The sequence below is a fragment of the Microtus pennsylvanicus genome, chromosome 10 (genome assembly GCF_037038515.1).
Source record: "Microtus pennsylvanicus isolate mMicPen1 chromosome 10, mMicPen1.hap1, whole genome shotgun sequence".
NCBI lineage: Eukaryota > Metazoa > Chordata > Mammalia > Rodentia > Cricetidae > Microtus > Microtus pennsylvanicus.
In genome coordinates this window covers 90305241-90324326 of record NC_134588.1, presented here as the reverse complement: position 1 = coordinate 90324326, position 19086 = coordinate 90305241, and the positions used below count along the sequence as shown (strand labels likewise).

At 49.1% G+C, this 19086-nt stretch overlaps 1 protein-coding gene across 4 annotated transcripts in view; it reads right to left on the bottom strand.

The window, feature by feature from the left end:
* Positions 1–8341: 8341 nt before the first annotated feature.
* The window catches only part of Olfml2b (olfactomedin like 2B), a 37866-nt gene continuing 27121 nt past the window's right edge, over positions 8342–19086 (bottom strand). For 2 of the 4 annotated variants that reach the window (XM_075989059.1, XM_075989060.1), the window contains exons 7-8: positions 9927–10107; positions 9176–9429 (exon numbers count right to left, since the gene is read on the bottom strand). In XM_075989059.1, the coding sequence (XP_075845174.1) occupies positions 9315–9429; positions 9927–10107 (296 nt within the window). In that variant the 3' untranslated portion in view covers positions 9176–9314. Of the gene's footprint in view, positions 9430–9926; positions 10108–19086 lie in introns of all 4 variants that reach the window. The other 2 variants (XM_075989058.1, XM_075989057.1) reach the window with 2 other exon arrangements.

Below are 19086 nucleotides of genomic sequence, written 5' to 3'. Positions count from 1 at the left end.
GTCTTTCTCTACAACCTCAGCCTTTCTTCAGTCAAGAGCTGGTTGCCATGGGACTCTGGGAAATTCACCAGAGTTCTCCAGCCCATTCTTGGCTCTCATGGCTGTTGGCGGCTCTAACTCCCCTAGGCACCGCCAGATTTTCCTTGGTGCTCCCAAGCCAGACCATCTCCTCCAGAAAGAGAGCTCAGCTGAGGTCACTTGGAAAGTAACCCCGGAGTGGAGCCCTGCCCCACATTGCCTTAGCCAACTAGCCTTTGTTCTTGGGTTCTTTCCCACTCACTCTCGTTGTCCTGGCCGTGTCACAGTCGGTCACACTGTGGTCCCCACACAGGAGTACTATGCAGCAAAGTTTGCTATAGCTTGTTTACATTCGGTGACTCTGGGAAAGCACCAAAAACTGAGCACCATATGCACACTGTGCCATGACAGCTTTGTAACCATTGGTTTCCAGACTTCCAATGGGAAAACCCTCAGTAGAGTCAAGCTTCACCCTACAGCATCACACATTCCTGCAGAGTCATGGATAATCTGCTCATTTATGCTCGGACTTACTCCAGAAACAGATGCAAACGTATGCACACGCAAATGTACGCAAGCATACACATGCACACACATGCTCCAACACCGCAATCTAGAAAGAAAAGTAACATTGAAAACATAAAAGAGAGAGGCAAGGTCAGTGTGGATACCATAAAAATCCCACATGTTTCCGACGGGGCTTCAGTTTTCCAGAAGCTAATATGGAAAGAGAATTCTGTATGACATGAACTTTGGAAAATTGAGGCGGACTTTGAATGTATTAGTGGAGGTTGCTATTAAATATAATGTTTATAGTGGACATCTGGTTTTGTTTTGTTTTGTTTTTTCTGTTCAGCAGCCCTTCCTAGAGGAGCTGCTCTTTCCTAACTTGTGTGATGAAGGTGGGGCTGTCAGTCAGAACCCACCCTTGGTATGAGGCAGGGCTGGCATTCAAACCCATAATCAGACACCCTCGTGGAAATCTGAATTTTCGATAGTCCTGGGGAGCTGTAGGTATCTGAATCAGAGTCTCCTGTGAAGGCACCATCTTCAGGAGACAAGTCACAGAGTTCTGCTGTCCAGAGTTGCCCCGTTCCATCTTTCCCATGATCTGATTTTTCACGTTTGCCTCCGAGACTATGAACTTCTCAGGGTTTTTCCAATAAATTCCTTTTGGCTTAAGAAAGCAAGAAACTATTTTTGTGGCTTGTAACCAAGGACTTCTAAAGACACGAGGCTAATAAAAGTCTGTGTAGACTATGAGAATGTCCTCAAAAAGCAAAGGATTGATTCTGTGCTGGCTTCTTAGAAAGTCACAGCCCCAGACCTTAATGGGTTCCCATTTGCGATTTCACAGGAGTTGGGGAGCTGTTATTGAAGCATATAGGGAGGAGGATCCAGTGTTGGGGTACTTATGGGAAGCCGGAGAAAACTGTGGTCAGGAGAGCTAAGTTCATCTCCAAATTACCCAGGACACAGTCTTCAGAAAATAAAACTGACATCTCTTGCTCTTCTAATACAAATACTGGGCTCTGTGAAAGAAACCCCACGTGGCCTCATTTCCTGTGTGTCTCTTTATTAGTTGGACTCCAGGATATAGTTCTATTTCTCTGGACTTCCTGAAGAGGCAGCTGATCACCCTCAGGCCTTGACAGTGAGGAGTGAATGCTATAGTTACTGGGGTAGAGATTGTGGACTCCTATAGGGATCTCCTTCTCAGTGTATCCAGAGTCTGCCCTCCTTGAGCCTCAGTTTCCCTAATTCTCAACATGGCCGCATTATCATCTTCCTGACCTGTGGAACATTGATGAAAAGCCTGAACACTTGCTGCAGGAAGCCCTGTGTCTTTAGTCAGGGTCCACTCAGTGGCATCTCTAATTTGACTTTGCATATTGTGTGGTCTAAATCAACTCCTCGTTCGTGCGACAAATCTCTCATGTACAGGCGTTATAAGTTAGACCCGGTGCTGAGAAGAGCCACTTCTCAGTCTGGATGAGAGAATCACCCTTGCAGGGACTACCTGGTGCCAAACGTGATGAAAGGCAAGCTCAGTCATTGCTGGGCTCATACTTAGGACGATCTTTTCTGTGCCTGGGGGAATGGACATGACTTCACTTGGATAAGACGTTAGAGACAGCTCAAGTGCCAAGGAAGACAGGCCACAGGGGCTGTGAAAGTGTCCTGACTACAGGAAACTGGGGAAGTAGCCTAGGATACAAAGATGAGTTTCAACCAAGCCTGCCTCACATTCCAGAGGATGGATCTCCAAGCTTGAGCCAATCCATGACCAGGACTCAGCAGGGAGCAGTCCAGAAACTTTTACACTCTTGTCTGACTTTAAGATCATAATAGCATTCAGCATTGGATCAAGATTTTAAGAGAATGTTTGAAGGATTCCTTTAGAAATAGCTCTGCTGGGTCCTGCTGTCTTTCTGGGTTGAGTATGCTTCCTCTTTATGCAAGGCTGTGGGAGGGTGGCTTTAAACACACATCTGGGGACACTTAGTCCATGCTCTTGTAGCTGGGGGAGGAACACAGTGGACCAGCAGCTGACACCCATTCGGGTAACCTAAGACGGGAAGACGGACCAGCGGACTACTTCTCAGCAGTAATTCCTTAGCCGGGATGAGCCTGCACTCCCAGCCTTTGTCAGGATAAATAATGTGTGAGAATTTTCTGTGGGCCGGATGTGGTCATGGATGAGGTCATCCCAGGTCCTGTCCAAGTGGACCATTCGGAGGGGCAGAGGAGACAGCCTGGGATTTCTCCGCCTTCAGGAAAGGAGAATGGCCAGCTGTAATAGAGGCCAGTCACATGAGGAGAAAATGGCAGAGCATCCGGCTAAATTGCAGGGAACTCTTCTGAGCACCACAGAAATGTTTGGGAGAGTTTCTGAAACGTCTCAGAGACCCAGACTTCAGGAGCCCGACAGGCAGGTCAGGCAATGCTCTCCCACCGTTTCACTTGGCCTCCTCCTTCTATCCCCCCCTTCCTCGTTCCATCTCCCCTACCACTTCCCCACCACCCCCGTCTCTCGTGTGTCAATGACCTCCTCCCCAATCCCAAGACTCCTGCCCATAGCAGCCCAAGTGGAGGAGTGGCTGGGGTGGCAAACTACAATCAAGTTCAGTGTTTGGTTTTGCAACTCTTTTCTTTTTAAATTTATTTAAAATTTTATTTTTATTTTCTGGATATGTGTATCATACACATGCCCGTAGTCTGCAGTACGAAAAGGGACATCAAATCCCCTGGCACTGAAATTACAAATGGTTGGAAGTCACCATGTGGGGGTTGACAATTGAACCTGGGTGGTTGGGAGAGCAGCCAGTGGCTTTTAACAGCCCAGCCACCTCTCAAGCCACTTGATGTTTTGATTATAAAAAAACTGGTTTTCCAGCATGGCACGGTGGTGCACAGCGAGAAATCTCAACACTTGGGAGGTTGAGGAAGGAAGATCACAAGTTCTTGGCCAGCCTGGAGTCCATAGTGAGACCCCTCCACACACACACACACACACACACACACACACACGCTCACACACACACACACACACACATGCACACACACACGCACACACACACGCTCACACACGCACACACGCACACATGCACACATACACGCACACACACGCACACACGCACGCACACACGCACGCGCACACACACACACACATGCACGCACACACGCATGCACACACGCACGCACACACACACACACGCACACACGCGCACATACGCACACACATGCACACGTACCATATGTTACTCACATGAATCTGTATGTTGCTGTTGTCGTTTGTGTGTCCTAAGAGTTTTCTTCTCTCTCTCTCTCTCTCTCTCTCTCTCTCTCTCTCTCTCTCTCTCTCTCTTTCTTTTTCCGAGACAGGGTTTCTCTGCAGCTTTGGAGTCTATCCTGGAACTAGCTCTTGTAGACCAGGTTGGCCTCGAACTCACAGAGATACACCTGCCTCTGCCTCCCAAGTGCTGGGATTAAAGGCCTGAGCCACCACCACCTGGCTGACCTGAGAGTTTTCAAAGACTCACCGAACTCATCTAAACTCTCCTACGGGAGCAATAAATAAATAAATAAAGTCACCAAATAAATCATGGAATATCAATCAGAATAAATAGTGGCCTGGTGGCCATCCACACAATCAAAGCCAGGTCTATCTGTCAGCAGCAAATCTGGGAGGGCCCACAAGAGACAGGTGGACCTGAGAGGGTGTGTCTGCAGATAGCATCCCAGCGTGGCGTGTGAGCAAGGGGAGAATGGAAATTAACTAACTGAATCTTTTTTTTTTTCCTAGCCAGGGGTTCTCTGTGGTTTTGGAACCTGCCCTGGAACTAGCTCTTGTAGACCAGGCTGGCCTCAAACTCATAGAGATCTACCTGCCTCTTCCTTCCAAGTGCTGGGATAAAAGATGTGCGCCACCACCGCCTGGTGCTAATTGAATCTTTAGACTTAACTTCATCTTTATTTTTTTTAAGTGTTTAGATTTATTTGTCTTTTACGTGTTTGAGTATTTTGCCCCTATGTATGTCTATGCACCACAGCGTCATGGATGGTTGTGAGCCACCGTGTGGATGCTGGGAAGTGAACGAGGGTCCTCTGCTCTTAAAGGCTGAACCATCTCTGCAGCCCAACCTCATCTTTAAAGGGAAAGTAGAGGCGAGACAACTAAGTTGAGTGGTGGGAGAGAGTGAGCAAAAAGAGGCATTCCCGCAGAAAACAGCAGTCTCTTCAGCCAGGCCAGGGCGTGACGGAAGGCAGGGAGGGAGTCTTGACCACGCAGAGCTCAAGGAGATTGCAATCAGTCTTAATTTTGTCAGAGACCGGGGTTGGGTAAAGTGTAAACGTTGCGGGAAATTGAGCAAATGGTAAGCAGGAAATCTCTACTGATTTTGTAACTTTTCTGGAAATCTAAAATTAGCCCCAAATAAAAAAATTAGTAAAAGAAGAAAGACTTAAGCTACAAGCCCTAAGTTCAATGTGTGGGCCAAATTTTCCAACCCCCCCCCCCAATAGTACAAGAAGTCTCAGACCGCTGGGAAATTAAGTGTGGGCCAGTGGTAATGGTCTAAAGAATCGCCTTAAACTTGTTAAGTGGAAGTCAGTGTAGAAAAGCATCTCTTCCTGTCAGAGATGCGTACAGAATGCTGGTGTAAAATGGTGAGCTGACCAGTTTAGAGTGTATGCGCAGAAAGGGAAATCAAGGCAAATATAACAAAACACTGATGATTATGACCACTTGGACATATGAATACGGGGATTTCTTATATTTTCTATTTTGTGGTGGCTGGTGTTTGTTATCTTTCTGTGTGCGTCTGTGCATCTGTGTGTGTACGTCTGTGACTGTGTTTGTATCTGTGCATCTGTGTGTACGTCTGTGACTGTGTTTGTATCTGTGCATCTGTGTGTGTACATCTGTGACTGTGTTTGTATCTGTGCATCTGTGTGTGTATGTCTGTGACTGTGTGTATGTCTGTGTGTATGTCTGTGTGTCTGTCTTTCTGTGTGTGTATATCTATGTGTGTGTCTGTGTGTATACCTGTGTGTATGTCTGTGACTATGTGTGTCTATCTGTGTGTGTATACCTGTGTGTATGTCTGTGTCTGTCTGTGTGTCTGTCTCTGTGTGTATATCTGTGTGTATGTCTGTGTGTGTGTGTGTGTGTGTGTCTATGTCTCTCTCTCTCTCTCTCTCTCTCTCTCTCTCTCTCTCTCTCTGGAGCAGAGATTGATGTCAGGTGTCCTCATCAGTCACTCTCCACCTTGCTGTCTAAGACAAGGTCTCTCACTGAACCGAGAGCCAGCCAGTTCAGCTAGATTGGCTGGCCATTGGGCCCCTGGGATGCCTGTCTCCACTCCCCAGCAGTAGGATAACAAGCAGGCACCACCATGTTCCATGTTTTATGTGGATGTAGGGAACACAAATTCAGGTCCTCCTGCTGCACAGGTACTTCACCTACTGAGCCATCTCCTCAGCACCCTGGTTTCTTCTTTTTGGAATTATTTTCATAATAAAAGCTAAAACTAAGTGCTCATTTATTTCTTCTTCTGCTTAAGCTGTTTTGTTACATCTCCAAACAGCCTCTCAGACATCCATGACTGACATTTTTAACAAGAGAAAAATGCGACTCAGAGAATCTCGATGTCTTGTTTCAGATCATAAGATCACACAGCCAACACACACTGGGGTTAGGATTTGTGTGACAGAGCTACTGTCCTCCTGAGTGCTGCTGAGACTCAAGGAGATAGGAGAGTACAGAGGGCCTTTTGCTTATGTCCCGGGGACCAGGAGAATATCAAGGAAATTCGAAGGAGGGGCTGGCTTGGGAAGTCAAGATAAGGAATTTATCTTTAGATGGCAATAATGGCCAGTGTTTGTTGCTGCTGTTTTTGAGGCAAGGTCTCATCTATCCCTATCTGGTTTTGAACTAGTTCTGGAGTCAAGGTTGACCTTGAATTCTTAATCGTTCTGCCTTCCCTTCTGTAGAGCTGTGATTACAAGTGTGCACTGCCCTACGTAACTCTTGTTTATGTTGTATTGGGGACGGAACCCAGGACTTCATGTGTTCTAGGCGAGCAAGCCTCCCGCTGAGTCCCATTCCCATCCTGATGGCTAATGTTTTCACACCTGCACTCCACCCTCCTTGAGCATTTCACAATCTACCTTCATTGCAGACAAAGGCAGGCCCGTGTTTTAGAGACAACTGGACTCAAGAGTGGTTAAGGGGCTCACGCAAGCTCACATAAGGGCCATGCAAAGAGCCAGGACTCAGACACAGGCGCCCCACATTCCTCCTCACAAGTTGGGAGCAGACAGGAAGGAGGCATATGCAGTCACCCACGCTGATCCCATGCATTGACCAAGCAGTAGCAGCAGAATGCCACCAACCTCACCGAGTGACCTCAGAATCTCTGGAACCATCTGGGCCACTGGCAGTCTAGACTTAAAGCGAGGAAGCTCCTCCCTTCCCTCTTCCTCGGTCTCTTTTCTGCTTTACTCTTTCGCACCCATCACTATAGGGGTTCTCACACTTTCTCCATTTGAAACCCCTCTCCATCTGAGAAACTTGTACAGATCCCTGGGTACAAGGTCTACAAAAGAACACTACAAATAAAAAATATGGAACTAACTCACAAATTTGTCTTAAAACAGCTTTTGCTGTACTTATTTATAATGTATCATTTAAGGTGGTGAGTGTTAATTGCCCACTTGTTAAAATCTAGAATCATCTGAGAAATCGGACTTGGAGCCTGACAAGGGATAACATTAAAGGATAGTAAAACTTGTCCACTGTGGGTGGTGCCAGGAAGCCGGTGGGTCAAGTGGAGGGGCAGACTGGGAAGCCACACAGGAAGACTAGAGCAGCAATGACGGGTGACCATGGCTAGGAGGCTGAGGCCCACAAGGACATATGGGCAGCCGTGGTTCTCCAGAGAGAGGGGGATGGACAGTGGGCCTTGTGTGGCGACGTGATGCCATTCTCTCCCCGCCTTATCACCTCTGCTTCTTCCCACACCATCCCCCACCTTTCTCCGGATGCCTGTGCCTTGGGAGAACTACAATGTGGGCCACAGGTCCCACGTGGGGCTGTCTGAACTAGGGGGCTCTGCAGTTCTTCTTGCCCCTTAGGAACCTTGTTTCTGTAAGAAATGTCCTATCTGGGGGCACATTTGGGATGATACAATGGACAAGATTGGGGGCAGAAGAGGAGACAGCTTTCTGGTGTGTTGGCTGACTGACTAGGGGAAGATTTCTTAAGGAAGGCTGCGGATGGTCACACTCAGCTTTGTATTTTCAACAGTAACTAACTTCAGGCCAGAGGCTAGGTTGCTGGTGCAGTGTGTGTGGGCTCGTGCTCGTGATCAGAGTGATTGGGAGGGTGAGACAGGAGGATTGTGAGTATGAGGCTATCAGATGGCAGAAGGGGGGCAATAGGGAGGGAGAAGAAGAGGGCGGGGAGACAAGAGGAGAGGAAGAGAAAGAACTCACATCACCACTACGCCAAGGACGAGAGAGGGAATGTCTTGCACCTCAACTTGGATTTAGGCCAGTTTGGCAATAGAATACTCTCTCTTTTTCTTCTTCTCTTTTTTTTTTCCAGACAGAAGCTTGGTAACTTGCCTAAACTGGTCTGGAATTCACTCTGCCGTAGCCCACGTAGCATTGAACTTGCAGCCTTCCTGGGACTTCAGGTGTACGTCACTAGGCTGAAAGAACGCTTCCGCTTCTGGTGGAACAGCAGACCCGTCTCCTGCAGAAGCGGGAGGCTGACCCCTAGTGAAATGTGTCCCTGCTAAACAAAAATGACCTGGGAAAGGATTTTAAAACTTCTCCTTTATTAAAAAAAAAAGACATTTTTTTTCTCAAGTTTTAAGAACTTCTCTAATACATTAAAAAAATTTCCCGCCACTTAGCACTTCTTTCTTGAGCCCTTCACTCTTGCTCCTGACACAGTCTGGCTCCAAGACCCAGAGGAAGAAACCCTTCACCTTGCGCTCAGGAGTTAGAGGTTCGAGCACGAAGGAAGGTAGGTTACTGGTCAAAAGGAGAAGTTCGTTTGCACAAAAATATAAACTGTAGAGGATGAGACCAGCACATACGCGTATGGATTGATCTACAATCCATATAAAAAAAATAAGACCCAAACTGTCACTTTACATTTGTCATATTATACAAAATAATATAGATTTTAAACCAACACACACCCACCTGCACACTCGCGCGCACACACAGACATGCACACAGACACACACAAGGTGCTAGTGGCCCCTCTGCGCTTCTCTTTGTGGGGTCAGGCGTGTCAGTAGGCGAAGATGACGTGGTAGGTGACCTGGTGGCCGTTGTCCCAGGCATAGAGGAGGCGGTCCTTGGGGTTGTAGTCTATCTGGGTGGTGTAGGAATACTCGTTCTCAAACAGCAGCCTGGGAACAATTTGCGTGTTGGTGTGGGTGTCAAAAGCATAGGAGATGTTGGCGTTCCGCTGGTTATAGCTGTCCACGGCATACAGCACCCCACAGATGACAAAGCAGTTGCCATAGAAATTCCTCCTGAGCCCAGTGCGCCAGGTGGTCTCCTTCTGTGTGCTCAGGTCCACGGCGTTGAGCTTGCTCAGGACAATGACCTCCTGGCTGAAGCCTTCATCATCCAGAGCTGGATAAATGAGCCACAGGCCATTTTCATCCACAGCAAAGTCCACATCTGAGTGGCCCTGCCACCGCCAGGGTGTGGCCTCCTCATAGGCCACGTCGTGGAGCATGGCCCAGGCAGCTACGTAGCGCTGCTTCAGGTCATACTTGATGATGTTTCGGGTGAAGGCCCGGTTGTAGTAGAAGGCACCGTTGTACACCACGTGACCCGTGCCGATCCAGCTGTACGGAAGCTTGTAGGAATTGCTCCAGCGACCTGTGGTGGCAAGAAGGTGGGAAGCTTCAGGGAAGTGCTGCCTGGGATGGACCAGCTATAGACTGGGGTCTGTATACCTGGGTCTGGGTCTTGGCACTACCGCTCTCGAGTGCCCAATGGCATATTGCTGACTGTTCTCACCCAGCATCCTCAGCTGTCAAACAGCAACAGCAAATCCCACTCGCCTCTTGCTAAGTGTCCCAAGGGTCCCATGCTCATCTATTGGACTGAGATTTGTAAACTGTTGAGGGCCAAGGGGAAGAGAGGATGTTTTCTATCCTAGCTCAAGGTCTTTCATATCCCAGGAGGTGGGAAGGTGAGGGTCAGAGCCAAGAGGGCAGAGAGAGGGAGAGAGAGCCAAAGAGGCAACCACCCCTCCAGGAAATGCCCTTTTCCAGTCTACAGAGGATGTCCTGCTTCTTGCCTACCCTCACTATGCCACAGTGAGAAGAGGGGAAATGTGGCTGGGAGGCACTACCACATCAGAGCTGAGCCACAAACCTTGTTTGAAGTTCTCCAGATTTCGGAACTCCACTAGTGTGTTGCCGTAGTAATAGTTGGTTACATAAATCCTGTCATCCTTGGCTAGGGGGTCCTTCATCCAGGCTCCTTCATTCCGTCCATATGTATTCTGGGTGGTGGGCCCCGTGATTGTGGAGAGGGTGTCCTTGCACCTTCCTAATGGAGAAGAGATGACGGAAGGGTTAAAGTGTTCTAAAGATGTCTTCCCTGCTCCTTCGGTTCTGCTGCTCCCTCCAGCTGTCCTCTCGGCAGCCTCTATGGTCCGGAGGAACCAGGCGTCTCAGCATCATCCGATGGTACTCCCAGTGTGTAGTCTACATTCTACTCCCACAAAGCTCCCCACAGTCATCACGGTGGGCCGCTGTGATGCCACCCTGCCTCTCTGTCTTTGTGATCCTAGTCTTTAACGGGCAAAGAAATGAAGTCATTTTTTTGGATAATATACCATCTCCCAGAAAGCCAGTTTGTCCTGTTCTGTTGATCCCTGCTACCACAGTACCAAAAACATACCTCTATTATGGGATATGCCTGTGCCTGTGTGAGTGTATATGTTTTAGTTAGTGGGGACTGAACACAGGGTTTCATGCACGCTAGGCAAGTACTCTACCCCTGGGTGATCACCAGGCCAGGGTGTGCCTCTATATCCACCCCAACAAGAGCATACACACCAAGGGCTGTGGCTTTTACTGCGTTCTCAGAACTCAGAACACCAAGCATCTGGCACACCACAGGCGCCAGCAGATAGTCAGATACTTGGGAACAGAGTGAAGTGTGAAAAGAAAGGACTCTGACAGGCATAGCCAGGAGCCCACATCTGTGCCTAGCAGCCCAGGGAGGCTCTGGCTGGACAGTGGACAATCACGTCTGCAGGGAACTGTTATTAAGTCTATAATCTATATCCTCACCAGCAACAGGCTGTCTGGAATTCCTGCTGGGGAGTTGGACGGACAGGGCACCCCACCAGCTTTTGTTGTAGGTTCCCCCTTTTAAATCTCCGGTCTTCCTCAGTGGAGCAGGAATTCAGCAGGACCCCTCCAAGTGGCCTTGGAATGGTCTAGTATCCAGCAAAGGTCCTTACAGGTCACTAGAGCTATTTAGGACTCTAGACTAAATTGAAAATGTGAAATGCTTGATATGTGACATTACTGAATATCAGCTTGAATGATACTAAAGTCACGTGCAACTCCCAGAGCACGCACTTGTCTACCCCGTATGTGTGTGCTCTGGGGAAAAGGCATAACTGAAGAATCGGATTCCTCAGGGCCCCCTAACCATGGGCATCAGCAGATACCATCCTACCTGCCATCAAAACCAGTGGCCCTGGGGAACGATAGTGATAAATATGATTGGCTTTGACCACTTGGGACAAAAATAAGATAAGACAAAAATAATTTTGGATTTAGGGTTCTCTAAGTTCCAGGAGACCCCATTCCAGTCTGTTGCATGAAATCTGTGTCCCAGTGATCTGAGGCAGGAAAAATGCAAGGCCTATGGCTAGCAGGGCGGGAAAGGGCAGTTGTGCCTTGGCCCCGGCTCCGGGGCAGACATCAGGTAGAACTGGGTTGAACAGTGTTTTCCAGGCTGGCCACACAGTGAGTTGCAGATGGTCGGCTTTAGGCATCTCCGAGTGGGGTTTATCTGGTTCAACTCTGACAGAGTGGGGAGAGACGCTGTCTCTATTTGACAAACAGCAGAAACCACCCACCAGCCTCATTCCCTCAGGCCTGAGCTCATTTGTTCAAGACAATAAAACAGAAGTCTCCAGCCGGGCCTGGCAGCAGTCGGATGGAAAATATCTCATTTCCTGGCGTTAAGCAGGGCCATGACTGCCAGTGGAGAAGCCACACTCCCCCGCACTGAGGTGAGCCCTCTCGTGCCATCCCCAGGCAGCCTGAACTCATGTACCTCCTTCCTTGACCAATTCTCTGCCAGCCACGCCCTGAAGGCCCACAAATGCCAAGTGAGAAAAGGTGTTCCTGTCACAGTTGCTCCAGCCATGCCCTGAAGGCCCACAAACGCCAAGTGAGAAAAGGTGTTCCTGTCACAGTTGCTCCAGCCATGCCCATCTCTCACCACACATTAAGTTGCCAACGGCTCTGGAAGCCAAGATGGATTCTTCATTTCCTGGGAATAACCAAACATCGGTAGGTAGGGTCCCATCTCAGCCTTGAGATGTTCAGTGGCAGTGCCTTAAGGTAGGACTGTCAATATGCCTGGCCTCAGAGCCAATGGTCTCCATTTTGGCCCTGCCGCTAACTCCAATGTCTATGTTGCCCCCATGATGGCTTAGAGCTTTGACTTTTTCTCAGCACACAGCGAAAGCACGTGGAGAATCCACCCTGACAAGAGAGGGCCAGCAGAGTGACTGCCCTGTGACCATTAGTGTTCACTGTCACCCTTGCAGAGTATGGGTGCCGAGCCTCTGGGACGCCACTGGGGGATTATGGTGATTGTGTCAAAGTGGGACATCCTGCCCCCAGGGGGTGGTGCCGCACCAAGCAGACATTACTCTCTGCTTCCTGACTGCGGATGTGTGACGGTCAGCTGCTTTGAGCTCTTGCTGCCTTGGTTTCCCCTCCATAAAAGGGATCTTGAACTGTAAGCTGAAATAAACCCCTTTTCCATTAAGCTGCTTTTGTTGGAGTACTCTATTACAGCAACTTAAAAAGAAATAAACCAAGACAGGCCTTCCGAGATGTCCACGCTCTAACCCTTCGGGCTCACGGACGTGACCTTTTATGGCAAAAAGGACTTGGTGTGACTGGATCAAGAATCTTGAGATTGTCAGGGATTATCTAAGTGGTTTCTAAACCATCACAACTGTCCACACACCAGGGAAGCAGGAAATGGGCTACGGAAGAGGAGGAGCGTTGTGTTGATGGAAACACAGATCGGGCTGATGTAGCCGCAGGCCACGGAATGCTGGCACCAAGTGGACACTGGAAAAATAAGGCACAGGTTCTCCCCTGGAGTCTCTGGAAGGGACTAGACTTCTGACACCAAGAATTTAGTCCTATAAAACTCATTTGAGACTTCTAGCCTACAGAGCTGCTAGAGAATAAATGTTGTTTTTAGCCAGGAGGCTGATGGCAAATGGGTAGGGTGGGAATGGATACAGATGAGGTCAGCATCTGGAGCAAGAGGAGGTGTCCCTGCTCCTATAGGAAGATGGGAATCCCAGCCTGCAGCTCTGCAGTGCTGATACCTGGGTCCTCGTGACAAATGTCCCTATATCCCTGGGTTGTAGAAAACCCTACAGAATGGAGGAATCCACGCAGGAAGTTAGGACTGATGTGTGTGACGTCAGAACCATTGGAAGACAGGATCCTGGGGAGTTAGGAGAGCACGAGGCCCAGACATGTCACCATGCTGAGTCTGGGTCGGTTCTTGCGATTGTTAATATGGCCAATTTGAGGGGAACTATAATCATGGAGAAGACAAGCCTTGGGCAAGCTCGTGAGGGATTTGGGACCATCACCTTAACTGTGAGCAGAATTGTTCTGTGGGCTGGGGCCCTAGGCCAAATAAAAAAGAGGAAGTGAGCTAAACAGTATCCATCGACCCCTGCTTTCTGACTGTCAATGCAATGTGACCAGCTGCCCCAAGATCCCGCCATCATTACTCCCCACCTCCCCATGATGGACTGCGTCCTCAAATGTGAGCCAGAATAAACCCTCCTTTCCTTAAGTTTGCTTCTTGTCAGGTATTTTGTGACAGCAATGAAGCAAGTCACTAAGAGAGTCTCAAAGCTCCCACCCACGGGCACAGACCATCGGCCTTAGCGAAAAGGCAAGAGGTAGCAGGTGCTTCGCGGACCCTCGGGGAGGAGAGCTCTACCTGTGCCCCTCTTGGTCTTCCTCGGAGCAGGGCTACCATGGGTGATGGTGGCAGACACTACCATCCACTGAGCACTTTCTCTTCTAAACCAGCTGCTCATCCACAGTCCTTCAAGGCAGACAGCCCTGACTACAAAGCTCACCGGGTCTGAGGGGAAGACTCCCTCCCCTTCAGTACATACACTTGCTTGCATGTCATAGCCTAGATGATGAGAGCGGCAAACTTACGCCCCCTGTCCCACCGTCAGCTCCAAGGAGTACTTCTGCAAGGTACTCCTTCATCCCACAGGGCGTCCCCTTTACCATACCTACGCGCTCTTGGCCTCTCCCTGCCTGCTGCCTTACATGCTTGCCACTGCTGCTCAGGGATGTTGTCATCCTCCCAGTCTAGTCAAGCTTCTCTTCGACTCAGACACTGAGGGCCATCTGCGGCGCCCCCTCCCATCTCAGGAGGTGGTCCAGGCCACTGTCGCACAGTCCCCATCTCTGTCCCCATTCCCCTCCCAGGTGTTTCACTTGCTTCCATCAGCTCCTACTGAAGACACAGAGCCCGGTCTGGGCCTCCAACATGGTGCATGCCATGGCCTACCTGACACCTGTCCCGGGGTGTCCTTCTGCCTCCCCACTCCCGGTTCCTGGAAAGCCTCCTCACTTGCTCCCCTCATTCACATTCTCCACCTGGATTTCCTGACACAGCACGATACCCACTAACCTAGCCAGAAGCTGGGGGAATCCTGACATCTCCTCCGCCCATGCTTTTTCAAGTGGTCTCTCTCCTCCTCACCCCCAGCCCTTTCCCTCCACCACAGACTTCATGTAGATCTCATTGCCACTGGCATGGTTCATGCCGGTGACACCAGCTCTCTTGCTGATTCACCTCCATCCAGCCTGCCTGCCCACGACCTTATGTAAGAGCTGAATTCCCATAATATACATCTGCTTAAGGCCTTAGTAACTGGCCATCTCTAACTACCATGTGAAGCCTCAAGTCCCCATCATACATCACAGCCCTCCAGCATCACCGTTCTTACTTCATCTTCTTTTTATTTATTATTATTGTTATTATTATTATTATTAGTCTTTTTAAGACAGGGTTTCTCTGTGTATCCCTGACTGTCACTGTCCTAGAACTTGTTCTGTAGACTAGGCTGGCCTTGAACTCACAGAGATCCACCTGCCTCTGCCTCCCGAGTGCTGGGATTAAAGGCTTGCGCCATCACCTCAAGGAACCATTCTTACTTCTTAACATCTCTCTCTATTCAGAAGTCTTGACTCAGCTGCTTCTAGGCAGCAAGCAGACAGTAAAATGAGCCCGCCAGGCTGAGTGCGCGACAATCTCTGTGGCAGATTGCCACAGAACAGCAGCTGAACAGGAAACTGAACAGCAAATGACCCGAAGGCATTCAAATGTAAGAACACACCTAGGAAAAGACACCTCAGAATGAACTCAGTCCTAAGATTGCTGGCCCGAGGTCTCTCACCCTTTTCTAGTTGCTTATGCCAGGCTGCCTGATGGGGGCCATGCCCAGGGATGTCATGATGAGCCTTTGGCCTGTGCGGTAACAAGGGTTCTTGCTCGGAGGGTTTGCTCCATGTTAATGTTCTGAAGCTGCCTTTTGAAATCCTTAAGGTGTGGTGATTTGAGAGGAAGGCATCTCCCAGAGGCAAGTGTATTGTTCGGGGAAGTTTTGGAACTTTTAGGAGGTTCAGATTTTCTGGAAGAAGTATGACACTGGCGGCAGGCTTTGAGAATTGCTCACTTTCTGTGAAATTTCCCTGCTTCCCATGGATGGAGAGAAAATGAGACCAGCCAGCTCCCCGCTCCTGCTGCATACTGCCATGTCTTCCCAGGCATTAGGGACTCTGGCCCTCTGGAACCATAAGCCAAAATCCACTCTTTCTTCCTTATGTTGTTTTTGGTCATGATGTCTTATCGCAGCAACAGAAAGATAACTAATATGGATGTGTAACAATTTATCCTGTGTCAGTTTGTGCTGGAACACCCACGTTGTCTTTCCTTCCCCTGACAAGCCTGGCTCTTCCTGTATCCTGCTTTGGGTTCTTCCCTGTCCTGGGACGCTGGGGGAGCCCCACCACAGTGGTCTCTGACGTGTCTGATGCTTACTTCAGACACGTTTGTTACCCTGGCTGCCAACCTCCTCCCTTGGTCAGCCCCATTAAGGGAATGACCATGCCTTGCTCATTCTGGATCCCCATGACCTGGCATTGAGGGGTGTAGCTTTAAGAACAAGAGGATTTATCCTTCTTGAGGGCCTCAGACTTTTGTCTGTATACATCTAAGGAACAACTTTATTTTATAGACATATTTTTAGGGCCTGTGTTAGGAGACCGTCAATTTCTCTGTGAGTTGAGGGTTGGGATAGAGTTACCAGACTTTTGCCTGTAGCCTGTGACAGCAAACTGTCTGTCCTGTACAGAGTCTTGGGGCCATGGAGGCACTAAAAAGCACAGTCCCAGGCTACATCAGCATCCTTCTCCCTGAGTGTCCCTGCAGCAGCCTCCCTGACCTGAGAGGAAGGCAGGCCCAGCCCCTCCCAGCACTGCCAGAGTGGTTGGCCAAGCCCTGGGGTTTCTCAGGCTCTGTGCTCTGTGGGGGAGACATTCTTTACAGATCATGATAGAGTCAAACAGACCAACGCATGCTGGTGTTGTCATAGGCTTGCCCTTTGTGTCCTTCCCTCCCCCGCCACTGCCCCTAACCGGCCCCTTCACAGAATCACATCAGGACTTGGCACCGATAACGTCTAGGAATCTGCAGGGCTGTGGCCATTTAGCGCAAGCATTCTAGTTCTCTACAGCAACTGGAGCTGCTGAGCAGAGTCACTGAGTTCCTGGGTCCTCAGTCTCTCCGGAGCCCAGGCTGCCGCTTGACATCACCAGGAACTTCCCTCTCTCCATCCTAGAGCTACACCAGTGTCCAGAAAAACAAGCCCCATTTACCTGTGCTAGAAACTTCCTGAGGTTTAAGCTTCCTTGAGGATAGTGCTGGCTATCTTGGGCCATCACAAAACCAGGTCTAGAAACCTGGGGTAAGATATTCCCTTTAGAGGCTGGGGATGTAGTTTGCATGTGTGAAGCCCTGGGTTCTATCCTGGGCACTACATAAACCCTGGTGTGGTGATTCACTCCTATAATTCCAAAAGTCAAAAAGTGTCTGGACGACCAGAAGGTAAAGGTTGAGGCTAACCTAGGCTACACTGCCTTTAAAACCGCGTGAGAAGGTCAGGCAAGGTAGCGGACACTTTTATTCCCAGCATTTAGGAGGCAGAGGCAGGAAAATCTCTCTGAGTCATTCAAGTCCAGCCTGAGCTACATAGCAAATTTCAGGACATTCCAGGACAGTGGCAAAACTCTGTCTCAAAAGCAAAACAAATCTAAACAAATAATCTTAGTACTTGGGAAGCTGAGGCCAAAAAAAAAAAAATTATGACCTGGAGGCCAAATTTTGTTTTGTTTTGTTTTGTTTTAGGGAAAGAACAGAGAAAAGAAACACATCTTAAACTGTGCAAAAAATCAAAACTGCCACCCCCCCCCAAAAACCAAATAAATGACAAAACGAAATAGCAGTCTACCCTTGCCAGCAGCAACCTAGTGGCCTGTACCTCTTCCAGCCAAATGACTTTTATTCAGCTGGTGACTGGGAGATATCAACACATCATGTTCTTGCTTAGCCAGGCACAGAAAGTCAGGAGTTTGCAGAGAGGATCCTAGGAACAGGACCTTATCCACACTAACCGCAGCCAGTGGGAGGCGCTGGTCAGCAGAGGAGAAATGACTACCCAAGGAGCAGAAAGAATTGAAGAGCCAGAGGATGGGGAGGACAGACATAAAACACTGCCATCCAGATACGGCATGGCCCATGCAACCATGAACACACAGCCTTCAACATTCCATCCTGGATAGAGGAGGTGTCCACAAGGTCCTGCCTTTCCCTGAAGAGCTGTTGGCTGCTAATGGTTGAGGGAGGGGAACTAGTCAGGAAGATGGGGTTGAGAGAAGAACGAGGGAGGGTGAATATAACCATAATGCATTGTATATACGCATGAAACTATCAAAAAATAAAGGGAAAAATAATTCCTTCCCTGGACCACTCTCTTGTCCTATTCTTGGCATCCAAACAATACACTGTATCCATCACTGTCCAAGTTTTTTTTGTTTTGTTTTGTTTTGTTTTTTGTTTTTCTGGGTAGATAGAAGAGGCAGGAACCCCAGTGCCTTTGAAACAACATCCCCAGCCAGGGTCTACAAGACTCAGTCCAGGCAAACGAAATATTGAGCACCAAGAGAATGTGTCCCCAATATCCAGCTCCTGTCACCAGGTAAATGGGGGTCAGGACACAGATGTTCTGGGCATACCAGCTGAACTACTAAGAGAACTCCAGACAAGTACCTATTGGTAGTTACCCTGGTTTAAAAGTCCATTGGTGGAAAACTTGGCAAGGCAGGTAGGAGAGATTGGGAGATAGGATCCAGGCTGGAAACAGTGGGGAGTTTGCCTTTGGCTCTTGTCTATGAGAGCAGAGGCTCCCAGGCTCAAACCCAATGACCTCAAGATCAAAGGTTTGTAGACCTCATCTGTAGGCTATCTTCACAGTGAGTTTTTCAGCTACTAGCAGAGGGCAGTGGGGTCAGAAGGTGAAAGAGTTAAAGGAACTTCTCTTCCCACCCAAGCGCACCAGGAAGCTGAATGGTGGAGTATGGGGCCAAGGGATCTGGAAAGGTGAAGAATCTTAGGGCTATGGTTACAGGGTAACCTGAGGGTAGCATGGCAATTATCCATGCAGTGGGAAGAAAAATAAGAGAAAAAGAAGGAAAGAAAAAGGAAGGGCAGAAGAGGAGAGAGAGGAGAGGAAGGGGGAGGAGGGAAGGGGAAGACAAGGGATGGGAAGGGTAAGGAGGAGAGGAATGGAAAGAAGAGGAGAGGAAAGGAAAGGCTGAAGAGATGGTTAGGAGGGCACAAGTATGAGGACTGGGGTTCAGGTCCCCAGAACCCACTTAAAAGTCAGGGGAGTGTGTTGGTTGCCTGGAGTCTCAGCATTCGGGAGGCAGATTCCAGGGGCAAGCTGGCCAGCTAGACTCACCAGACTTCTCCGAAGCTCTGGGTTTAGTGAGAGGCCCTGTCTCAACAAATAACATGGAGTGCTATCAAGGAAGATGCCTGGTGTCAACTTAGGACTGTCACACATATATGTATACACACCCATATACACCCGTAAGCACAGACACACATCTCACATAGAGAGAGACACAGACATACACACACGGGGGGGGGGGGGGG